The sequence below is a fragment of the Xiphophorus hellerii genome, chromosome 19, assembly GCF_003331165.1.
Source record: "Xiphophorus hellerii strain 12219 chromosome 19, Xiphophorus_hellerii-4.1, whole genome shotgun sequence".
Lineage (NCBI taxonomy): Eukaryota > Metazoa > Chordata > Actinopteri > Cyprinodontiformes > Poeciliidae > Xiphophorus > Xiphophorus hellerii.
In genome coordinates, this window is record NC_045690.1 from 3,827,154 (window position 1) to 3,839,292 (window position 12,139).

At 37.9% G+C, this 12,139-nt stretch overlaps 1 protein-coding gene across 1 annotated transcript in view; it reads left to right on the forward strand.

Annotated features, from left to right (window-relative positions):
* The first annotated feature begins 6,834 nt into the window (after positions 1 to 6,834).
* Positions 6,835 to 12,139, forward strand: part of ppp2r5ca (protein phosphatase 2, regulatory subunit B', gamma a) — a 35,013-nt gene continuing 29,708 nt past the window's right edge. Inside the window, 3 exon segments of the mRNA XM_032546398.1 lie at positions 6,835 to 7,145; positions 7,238 to 7,303; positions 10,263 to 10,413. Coding sequence (XP_032402289.1) covers positions 7,119 to 7,145; positions 7,238 to 7,303; positions 10,263 to 10,413 — 244 coding nt within the window. The 5' untranslated portion in view covers positions 6,835 to 7,118.

Consider the following 12,139-nt stretch of genomic DNA (forward strand, 5'->3'; position numbering starts at 1 on the left):
AGCCCAGCAGTGTGACTTCTGCTGCCTGGTCCTGATACAGTCTAATGGATCCTGCACTCTGGAGGCTCTGCTAGATTAATCTGCTGCAGAAAGCCCGATTGCCTTTGGCCTCTGTGCCATCTAGCAGGAGAAAAACCCGTGGAAAAAAAATAAAACGCAAAAAACGTACATTCTCCTGCAGAGACCTTCCAATTTGAATTCTAATAAGATGAATTTATGTTTAATTAAAACAGTCATTGAAGCACCTTGTGCTCATAAAAATTTAAAGCAGGCTGCGTCGTGCCTTTGTCTGTCGGCCAGTGAAAACAAGCCGCTCTCTTTTGTCCGTGTTCTCGGCTTTATCTTGCTGCCATTAAGTGGTTTTGGCTGTTTTCTCTCGGTTGGCGCTCACTGTTCCTCCTTTTCGCTGCTCGCCTTCAGATTCTTCTGCTTCCATGTTTTAATTTGACCCATTACTTCCTGTAAGGCCCACAAATTATTTCACACACTGCAAGTTAATTTTCTTAAATCCACAGAAAATCTTGTATTTATGAAAACTCAGACTAAACATTTTAGCTTGTTTTGCTTGTGCACTTATTTTATGTTATATTTTTATTTATTTGTCATTATTTTTGCAGAAATTGATTTTTTTGAGGAAAAAAGCCAAATTTTGTTGACTGATGATTGATTTGTAGGAGCATTAAAATGATAAAGCAGGCAGTCTTTCATGTTTCATCATTTAAAATTTTCTTTATTTGTAATTTTCTATAAAAAATATTATTTTACCTTTTCATCTTTCAGCTCATGATGAAGGTATCAGGGATGTTAACCTTTAAAGTTCAGCAAACCTGAACGTTACTAACTTCCTTTTTAGATTTGCAACTTTACATGAGTAAAGGGCAGCTTCAGAATATCCATTCACTGTTTTTCTTATTTAATTGCAGCATCCAGTTTGTTCTCCTCCATTTATAGTTGAAGCAACACAAATGTAGGCGACATCACAGGAGTCTATTTTTTTTAAGTTTAAATGCCTTTTGATGTACTTGTCGGTGAACTTTTCAGGCTGACAGATAAAAGAAGTCAGAAAGTAAAACATCTTTGTAAAAGGCACAAATCAAAAGTAAAAGGGTGAAGCTCAGGAAACTCTCAGGGGAACAGAAGAAAAAAGGTTGAAGTCTGCGTTTCGCCAGGTGTGGGCTGAGATCTCATGAGGTGAGATCCAACGGCAATGTCCCCAAGCAGCAGCAGAAAATATGAGGTAGAAAAAGGATTGTGAAACTGGCTTTGAGCAGCTGAAAACCCGAGTCCCTGAGCGGAGTGTTAGGGAAGCAGGAGGTACACCATGTTTTCCACAAGCTGTCAAACAAACCGTTTGCTGGGGAGACGGAGGGCAGCCGGAAGCCATGTCAGCGCGCAGAGGGAGAGCGCTTAATCATGTCAAACATAAACCCGTCAGCACCCAGCGGGGCACAGTGAGCTTACGTTACCGCAGAACAACATGGAGAACACATTCTGCAAACACATAAACTAAATGTGAACCATTTTGGTTTTATTCTGAAGGGGATTTGTTGCGCAAAATTCACTTTTTGCACTTCTGATTGGGTCTCAACTGCTACTGAAAACATCCGAAACCATTTTTTGTCCATAAATTGAAAATGACCTATTACACTTCCAGGTTAGGATAAATCTATGGCCTATACAAAACATGTTCATTTTGGATAAAAAGATTTTCGTCTTGATCTCCTTTCAGATTGAACTGTTTTAAGACGTCTTGTCACTTTAAATCCAAATAAGCTGCTGCTGGCCACGCCCCCCAACTCAATGTTTACACTTTCACATGAAAATGGCTGCTACAGGTGAGCAGTTATACAGCTGTACACTTTGAAAAGCATTAGTAGAGCCTTCTATACAACCAACAAAATGAGGCAAGCAGTTTCTGGACAGTAAGTCAACTTGTCATTTCCAGTAGCCATTGTACAGCACGTACAGCCAGCTGACCAATTGTGCTGGAGTTCAGCTTGGGTTGCTAGGTAACAGCTCAGTTCCTGTGACAGCTGACTTAACAAATAAGAGATTTTTGATCTTCTATGTTTGTTTGTTTGTTTGTTCATCTGTTAGCAGCCATTTTCAGGTGTGAGTGTAAACGTTGAGTTTGGGGGCGTGGCCAGCAGCAGATTATTTGGATTTAAATTGACAAGACACTTTAAAACAGCTCAAAATGGGCAGAACTGCCAATAAATGTGATGAACGTGTTTTGTATAGACCACAGACATATCTTGACCTGTTCATAGAAGAAAGGTACTTGATTTCTCCTTTCTGTAGAAATCAAAGGAGGCAAAATAAAGCTTATGTTTATCCAGAAGGTAAAACACAAATATATCGGTCAGTTCATGGTGAAAAGTGACACAACATGTGAACGTTTAGCTGTAATCACAGCTGATTGTGAACCTGAGTCACTAAACCATGACAGCAGTAAACTAAGGTGTCTTTTGTTCTTGTTTTTTAACAAGCTCTCCATCTTTACCTCCATCTCTCTCTCCCTCCTGGAAAAGCAAACAGGCTGTATTTGTGCTGCCCGCTCATTAGCCTGTATTGGCTGCACAGTTTTGTTTCCTCAACTCACTTCACTCAACACGTAGAACGACGTCTGAGTAAAACAGCTCAGCAGCTGCAGAAAAGTTTATATCACTTTAAATATGAAGAATAATAGAAAAGGAAATATGTGCTGATATTATTTTGTTCCAGTTTTTGGAATCGCTTTTTTTGCAGGGGACAATTATTGTACAACAAAAACTGAAATTATACAGCGCTCCTTTTTTTTAGCGGATGGTTCAGTGTTGTTATATTAAAAAAAATAAAAATAGAAAAGAATTAGATACACACTGAATGGAGCATTGATCCAATTTGATTCATCATGGCAGCTAGCACAACAGCTGCATTTTGACTCTAACTGAATTGATTGAATTCATTGTTTGTCACTGTAAACAGATTAACAGTGCAAAAATTATAAACAGAAATATGGTGATGTTTACATTAGTCAGTTATATTTATATATACATACATACATATAGCCTCCATTTAATTAGTGCATGTGAGCATTCAGGGTTTTAATGAATCATGAAGGTGTTGAGTTTTGCTTTTACGTCTGGACCTTTTTTGTTTCTGTGTTTTTCCCTGTTTCGAGTGAAAAACCTTTTGTTTTTTCAATTTTTAACTATTTCTAACACAAAAATTGTTTAATAGATATACATTGACAAAATAAAACTACAATTATAAGTATGAGAGTCAAGGGTTGACTGCCCTTCAGGGTTATTATCTGCCTTAAAAGTAGATTTAACAGTTTCAGGGTTTCCCCACCTAATAGTCCAGCAGATTTGGTTAAATTTGGGGCCAAAGGTGGCAGAGTACCCAAACATTTTACTCAAGTAAGAGTAACAATACTTCAACATATTTGCACTCAAGTAAAAGTAAAAACAGCTGTTTGAAAAATGTTCCGATTGTTGAGTAGAGGTGGATAAAAAACCGAAAGGTTTTACGTAAATAAGAGCGGTACTAGTAAAAGTAAGAAGTCGACATCCAAGAAATTAATCAAGTAAGAGTAAAAAGTTTTGGTAAAAAAATCTATTCAAGTATCAATTGATCAAATTATCAGTAATTTAATATTTAAAAATTACACAATCATACTGACCAAAATATAAAGTGGAAATTTTTAAGAATTAATACGAAAATAATTTATATAAGTAGCAAAAATAAAAGAAATGTTTCTAAATCAGTTTCTTTCAATAAAACTTTAACCAAAACTGCAGGTGTCTGTGTCTGGTGAATTTATGGTTAAAACATGTTTGGTTTTTCATCCCCCCTCCCAAAAAAAAACATACTCAGGTAAATGTCACTGTGTAAATGTAACTAGTTACTACCCAACAAACTTTCAGCGTTTGGTTTCTCACTGACTGTCAAACGATCCAAACTAATTGAAAAAGCTGTTCCCCTCCTTGCCAGTGGGGGCGCTGCACCAAAACCACTGAAAAAGACACTGAGCGCAACTTCCTTCTTTACGAAATGTAAACAAAAATGGAGTAGCATCAGATCTTAGCGGTTGTATGACTTTTTTGTTTGTTTTTGGTAAAAGGCTAAGAGGCATTTCTCCCTGCTAGCGCTAGGCTAACACGTTTGTTTTGGATGCATTTACCCAGAATGCCATGCTTCCTGCTATTGGAGCAGTCTCCGGTCCGCTTGGCGTTCATATATGAATTCAAACCAAACCGAGAATGAGGTATGTAGGCGGACCAGAGTTCAGTGTATGTTTTGTTGTTATTTTGGGGGGAAATAATCACAAAAATACCCAAAATATTACAACATTAAAGCTGGAAATGAGGGTATCTAAACTTCTTAGCTGGAAAAATCATTATCTGATTAGGACAAAATGCAGACACAAATACAAAAACAGCCTAAAGAAAACCATAAATTAAATCCAGGGAGGTATTTTCCTCTCTGGATTTTGCGGTCTGGGCTGCTGCAGACAGGAAATGAATGGAGCCATATCATACAGTAATAACACGGAGCCCATGATGAAGATCTGATTGTGAAGCGATGGTGACACAATGCGTCAGAAAACACTGATAAATACAACATCAACACGTCAAAAAACAAACCCAGTCTGTTTTAAAGCCCAGTCATGCAGCCACAGCTCATCTCGGTTCGCACCGTAATCAGTCATAACGAACCGTGTGAAAATCACGTGACTCAACGCGGACAGAACATGAGCAAGAGGAACATTTTTATTCTCCAAAATGAATAAATCCGATTATACTACTGTTTAATCCATTTTAATTAGCTATTTTTTGTTTTATTACAAGAAAATAATAAAACTTTATCCTAGCCCTGAAGTCATTCATTCAAATACTAAAGTACAAAACGATATCACACTGCCACCATGTGGTGCCAATGCTGAAATACAGCACCTTAGTTAAAATCGAGAACATTATTTAACCACTTTATTTATTACGTGCAATAAAGAAAATAGGACTGAAAACAATCAAAGGTGAGTACACAAAATTATACTCAAGTAAGAGCAGCACTAATTTACTTTTACTCAAGTTAAAATAAAAAGTAGCAAGAAATTAAGAGTGAAAGATGTATGCTACTCAAGTAACATTTAAAAACTAAATCATCAAACGGATCAAAATGTAAAGTTATGTGAATTTTTAAAATTTTTGAAAGTAATTCATATGGATAGCAAAACTAGGCATGTAACTTTTTTCAAATAATTTTTTTTCCACGTAAAACAGAAGTGGAGATATCTGGTAATTTTGTGGTTAAAGCAAGATTGTTCTTCATTCAGTGAAGTTACTCACACTGGGTAGAGTAATTTACTCAAGTTAGAGTAACAATACTGACCATAGTTACTCCAAGTACAAGTAGGGTGGTAAAAAATACTCCTGAAAAAGTTACTCTAGTAAATGTACAATTTAGTAGTACAGTGACTGTTGTGTGCTTAATATTATCAACCATGATGGGGGGCATTTCATGAATATTAATTAGCTGGAGCAGTGGTTTTCAAAGTGGGGGCCGCAGACTCATGGGGGGCCGCCATGGGGCGCTGTGAGCACCTCAGCAAGTTTAGATGAACAAAAATGCAAAATAAAAAATAAAATCATAGCAATTAATTATATATAATATAAGTTAGAATAACTAATGCCAGAGGTAGTGGGACTCAGTGCATTACCTGATTCATTTTTTGAGTAATTTTTGCCTTTTCAGCCAACACCAAGGCAAAGATGACAGGCATAACCACACTCCAAACCAGCAGGTGGCGGTAATGCTACTTAACGGTTTTTTTTTGCAAACCGCCAGTAAAACTCAAGAAGGAGAAGAGAAACTTCTCCAAGGAGTCCTACAGCAGGTCTGTAAGTTTATTTGCGGGAAACAACATCAAAGTTAAAGTCTTTTGCAGCCGAAAGAAGAATGAGGAGCAAAAACTTTCATTGATATGAGTGTGAAAGTTGTATTGTACGTGTGCATTTTGCACGAACAAAACGGGCGAGTAATGACTCAAATAAAACTGGCTTGTAAAAATCTGCCTTCAGGAAAATGCTTAAAAATAAACATTAGCATAAAAAGTGCTTAAATGTAAATACTGCTGTTACTGCAGCACATGTGTTCATGCTGCCTTAGAGCTAGCATTGGAATTTAGTCATAATCAAGCATAGCTACCTTCACTTATTGATCTTTGATTTGACAATCAATAAGTATCTTTATGACAAAAAATTGGATGTTTATTACCAGTTACTCTCATGCAGACGAACTTGGCCGTGATTCATTTCTTGCCTTACTCCAGAACCCGTTTGTTTTTTGAAAATGTAAATTGCATTCCACCCTCTAAACGCTCTGGCTGTCAGGATCGCATGTTCTCCACTGAAAACGTTTGATCAGAATTTCCTATTATTTTCCTCAATATCTCTATGACCCCAGCGCCATGTTGACGGAAGTTCAGGACCATGAACTTCCGGACAAATAGCGACCACCGATTGGTCAGTTGCTGACAAACCGCCTAAACTGACTGACAAGTGGCATCATGTCGATTGTTCTTAGGAGGCAGCGCGGCTTTGGATGGCAAGTAGTGAAAGAAGTCTTTTTGTCCTGGTTGTGCAGATGTAAACAATAACCTTCTACATGCAGTGTGTCTATAAAACTCATGGCCATCTAAAATCTAATGCTAAATTAATATCATAATTCCTGAAAAGTGAGTAAAACACAGTCTAAAAGTTGATGTTTCTTTATATATTTTGTCTGTTGTTTTACAAAGCCATAAGTTAACGCTCTTTGGCCTGGAAAATGTCTTTTTGCCTGACAACACTGCCCTCTGGTGGCGCAGTTTGCGCCCTGCATCTGGGCAGCTGCCTATGACTCAGGCTGCGAGGCGCCTCGAAGTGCGGCTGCCGCAGCAGTAAGTTGGCCGTCAGGATTTCCCTCCAACAAAGCGTGACTTGTGTCGGACAGCCAGCCCAGCGGGATGGCACCTTTCTGAGGCTCGGACCGCGTCACATGGCGCATGGATGGACAGCGGGAAAAGCCTGAACACAGTGGAAACATCCGAGTGAGACAACACTTCCACCGACTCTGGGGGTTTTCATCTCAAGATGCCTCACAAGAGCAAAAAAGAAAAGGTAGCAGTGTGGATTAGTTTAGCTTGTATATTTTAATTTTTTTGTAACTAATTCAGCTTTTATTTTATTTTAATTTATTTTTTTGTGTGAAGGAATCCTCCAAATCGGGAAGACCGAAAAAAGCTGGAAGCAAAAATGGACCTTCAGGGGAAGAAGAGGTAAAACTTTTAAAGTTTATTTTATTTTTAAACAACGGCTGAGCACTGGGGCTTCTTCCTGTACCTTCAAAGATATTTTAAGTATATTTGTATGAGTTTTCAGGGGATTTTTGTTTGTTTTTGTATGAATGCAACTCTGGAATTTATTTTATTTAATGATAGTTAAAATTTTAAATTACAGATAAAATAGTATTTTAGTAAACTGAATCTATTATATTAGAGTTAATTATGTGTTTAACCTATATTTACATATATTCTGCCATGTTGTCTTCCATATTGTTTTTTAGTTTAATTTCTGAAAATTGTTTTAGTGAAGTAATGAAGTGATGTGACCATGTAGAAACGAAACGGGGAACCTGAATAAACTAATCTTTTGTTTTAAGTCACCATAAAGACATCATCAATTATAAAACAGGCAAAAAGCATAACAGTTCGTCAAATATTATCAAAATCATCAATCAAATGTTTTGATCAATGTTCCACTTAATATTGATCAAAATTAGGATTTCCAGTCTTGATATAAAGGAAGTCTGTTTTTCAGCAGTTTTGCAGTTTTCTGGACGTTTGTTCCAGGTTTGTGGTGCATTCTGGGGATTTTAAATGTGCATGCGCTGCAGCGTAATCGAACCTCGGCTCTGTTTATTTACCAGACGTTGTTACAGATCAGAGCGTTTGTTGTTTTAAGACTTTTTTGGCTTTTTGATTCAGTGTAAAGCAGGAAAAGTTGCTCATATGACATGTGGCATGATCTTGTGACTTTATTTTCCTTAAAAGTGCTTTTATTCTGTGGGAATAATACCGGGCATTGTGGCAGTTATCTTAGTCCCAAGTTATTTCTGTTGATTGAATGTAGCAATTGGACAAAAGCCTCAGGCCTGTGTTCTTTCTGTATCTATTCTTCACCACAGATATTCAGCCATCTTGTTCTAAAATTATTAACAGTTTGTAAAATTAGGCCTAAAAGATTCTCTCAGGTCAGATACAGGTGCATGTCAGAAACGTGGTGCATTTATTTAAGCAATTCAAGTCTCACAAAAGTATTTTAAGTGTCTTTTTTTTATCAAAGTTGTTTAGAGTTGCATTTGATTAGTAGTAATTGGAGCATTGATTAACATATTTGTGTATTTGCCTGATGATTCTGATTATGTCATTTGACAAAATGTAAAATTTACTTTGAACTTTGAAAATTCCTGAACAAATAAACTTGACTTAATTTTGAAAATGAAACTCAAAACTAAAGTTTCACAAAAACATAAGTTACTTTATCGCACAAACATGAGGAAGACTCTGACCTTTTTAGTTGTCCAGCAGACAGTCACTGACTCTTCACATGGAGGCTGTTTGCAGAGGAATGTATCAACTTTCACTCATGGAAAGTTGAGTGGAAGGAAAAGTTGTGGTAGCAACAAGGATGACTAGAGACTTTTGAAGATATTGAAGTTTCCAGGATTTGATTTTCAGACTACGAACACAACAGAGACACAATCAAAATTGTCAGATGACTTATTAATAACTCAGAAATAGTCCAAATTAGGATTTTTTTTTTCTTTCCTACTTACGGAAAGTTTCTGTTTATATCATAGGTTTGTGGTGCCTTTATATCTAAAGAAAGATATAAAACTTCAGATATTTCACAACGAGACATTAACATTCTTGGAAAAACCTCACCTAACCTTGTATTAAAGCAGAAATTACGGCGGCCACCGTAAGAAAGGTTTACAGTATTCAGTATGTCGAGGGAAAAGAAAAAATGTCCCCATGTCCCCTATGGCTCCGTAGTTTTACCTCAACAATTTCTTAATATTGATGGAAAAAGTTTTAGTTCCTCTGGCAGATTATTTTACTTGTAAAATGTTGAGTCACATTCTATGGGCACTGCGCCGTTACCTAGCAACCCCAGCCAGCACAGCCTGTTACCTAGCAACCCAGGTGGAGCTCCAGCACGTTTGGTCGGCTGGTTTTTCACTGGAAAAGACATTTGTTTTGTTGTTGACTTACTATTCAGAAACCATACAAATTCTTATCAAGTATTTGTGGTTTAGTTTCTTGAAATCAGACAAAACTAACTAATAAGTAGCTTTTCACAAATGTTTAGGAGCTTGTTTTAATATTGAAGAAAAAGTACTAGTTATAAATGAATAATCTGCCAGTGGAACAAGATATTTTGGATTATAATATGGGAAACTGGCAGACTATTTCACTAACAGCTAGTATGTTTTCATCAATAATAAGGAAGTATTAACTTTTATGTTGCTGAAAGGTTACTTGTAAGTTTTAACTACTTGTGTTTCAAGTGTAATAAGATATTTGCTCTAGACAAAAATGCTTTTTTTGTGTTTTTGCAGTACAGTAAAATCTATTACTATCTGTGGAATAAGTGATGAAAAATTGCTAATTCCACTGGCAGATTATTTGACTGATAGCAAAACATTTTCCCATTTTATAAATGAAATAATCTGCCAGTGGAACTAGTAAGTTTTCCTCTATATGAAGGAATTATTGACTTAAAACAAGCTCCCGTATCTTCCTGAAATGTTACTTTTAAGTTAGTTTTGTCTAATTTCAAGTGTACTAAGATATTTGCACCATAACTAGACCAAATGTATTTGGTAGGATTTTGTGTTTTTGCAGTGAGAGGCATGACGGTGTGGTTCTTTTCGGGTTGTAAATTCAGATTAAATTCGCTCCGGTTGTTCCAGTGACAGCTTTATCAGCTCAATCTGAGATCATTTATTTTGTCTGCCGCGTCCCATCAGCAGAACACCGGCCCGCTGCGATCGTGTTTCCTGACTGAGAGCCACTCGATCTGATTCGGAAAGGAAAGGAACCTGACCTCTTTACGGCGGAGCCTTCAGCCGCTTTTCTGTCTTCACTTGATTAGAGTGGCTGCTGTCCCACTTCCTGCGGAGCAGGAACCGTCCAACCTGACCTCACCCCGCTGCTGTTTGTGTTTCCACAGGGTTCAGGTAAGAAGGCGCCCCCTGCAGCTCAGCTGTTGAGGGTGAAGCAGGCCGGGTCCCACTCAGCGGTGAAGAGAGAGAAGAGGTTCAGCACCTCCTCATTCCCCCTCAGCGCTAACAGAGAGCTGCAGAAACTTCCAGCTCTCGCAGGTATATTGAGTCTAAGCTGAAGTTTTAAAATGTTTCAAGGTGTTTTATGTCTAATTTTAACCAGTTTGTAAAAATAACAGTCGAGGAATACAATTTGAAGATTGCATTTATGTAAATAAAATTCAGAGTCATATTGAAGATCTTATGCTTTCTTGAACAGGTTAGGATAGATCTATGGCAGGAGAGGGTAATCCTGGTCCTGGAGGGCCGGAGTCCTTCAACTCTTAGACGTCTCCCTGGTCCAACACACTTATAGCTGAATCACTACCCAAGTGCAGTCAACTTCTCCAGAGTCCTGCTAATGACCTCATTATTTGACTCAGGTGTGTTGAAGTGGAGACACACCTAAAAGTTGCAGGAGACCGGCCCTGGAGTTGCCCACCCCTGATCTATAGTCTACACAAAACTTGTTCATCACATTTTTTGCACCAAATCATTCTTAGATAATGAAATCATAGTCAGAATGAAATCTTTTAGGGCATCTTGTCACTTTAAATTCAAAGAACCTGCTGCTGGCCACGCCCCCCAACTCAACATTTACACTCGCACGTGAAAATGGTTACACAACCGTACATCTTTGAAAAGCAGAAATGGAGCCTCCTGCACAGCCAACAAGAATGGAACAAGTGGTTTCTGGATGGTAAGTCAACAACAAAACACTTGTCTTTTCCAGGAACCATTGTACAGCACATTCAACTCAGCTTGGGTTGCTAGGTAACAGGCTGAGCTTCGCTGGGGTTGCTAGGTAATGGGGCAGTGCCTGCTGATTTGTGACATTACATTCTAGAGTTTTTTAAAATGGCGGAGTTCCTGCATGTTTGGTCAGCTGGATTTTCCACTGTATGGGTTGTACAATGGCTGCTGGAAAAGACAAATGCTTTGTTGTTGACTAGCTGCATCCTGTTTGGTTGTGTAGGAGGCTCTACGTCTGCTTTTCAAGGGTGTTTGCAGCCATTTTCATGTGAGTGTAAAAGTTGAGTTGGGAGTTGTGAGCAGCAGCAGGTTATTAGGATTTAAAGTGACAAGATGCTCTAAAACATTTCATTCTGAAAGGAGCTCAAGACTGAAATCTAATTGTCTTAAGAATAATTTTGTGCAAAAGAAATTAATGAACATGTTTTGTTTCGCCCATGGGCCTATCCTAACCTGTTAAGGCAAGCATAATAGATCACTTTTAATTTTTTGGGATGTTTTAGAAGCAGCTAAGACCCAAATGGAAGTAGAAAAACATAATTTTATTATATAATAATAGGTCCCCTTTAAGAATTCATAACCTTGGTGGATCTTCATACCCACATTTCAAATGTGGAGATCCTTGCTTGTTACATTATTGATAGCTATGCGGGCCGCCCATCCGCCTGCTCTCTAATGCAGCTAATGTGCAATCAGCTGCATCTCCGCCTTACCTGAAAGTAATGTTTATTACTCCCTCTACAAAAGACCGACTCACTCAATCAACCGGAAACCCAAGGATGGTGAGAAATCTGGGCCGTACAATCATCATTTAGAACAACATGTGCACAAACTCATATTATAATGATTGCAATGTGAGTTTTTGTCCGATTGACTTAATCGTTACATGTTCCACTAATGGAGAAACAAAGAAGAGACTGCGAGGCTGAGGTTTGAAGATTTGCATCAATCTTTTATGACTTCTTTGTTTACACTCAGCATTACAAACGGGATCTGGCCTAAGTATTTGCCTGTAACCGATACACAGCAGCGC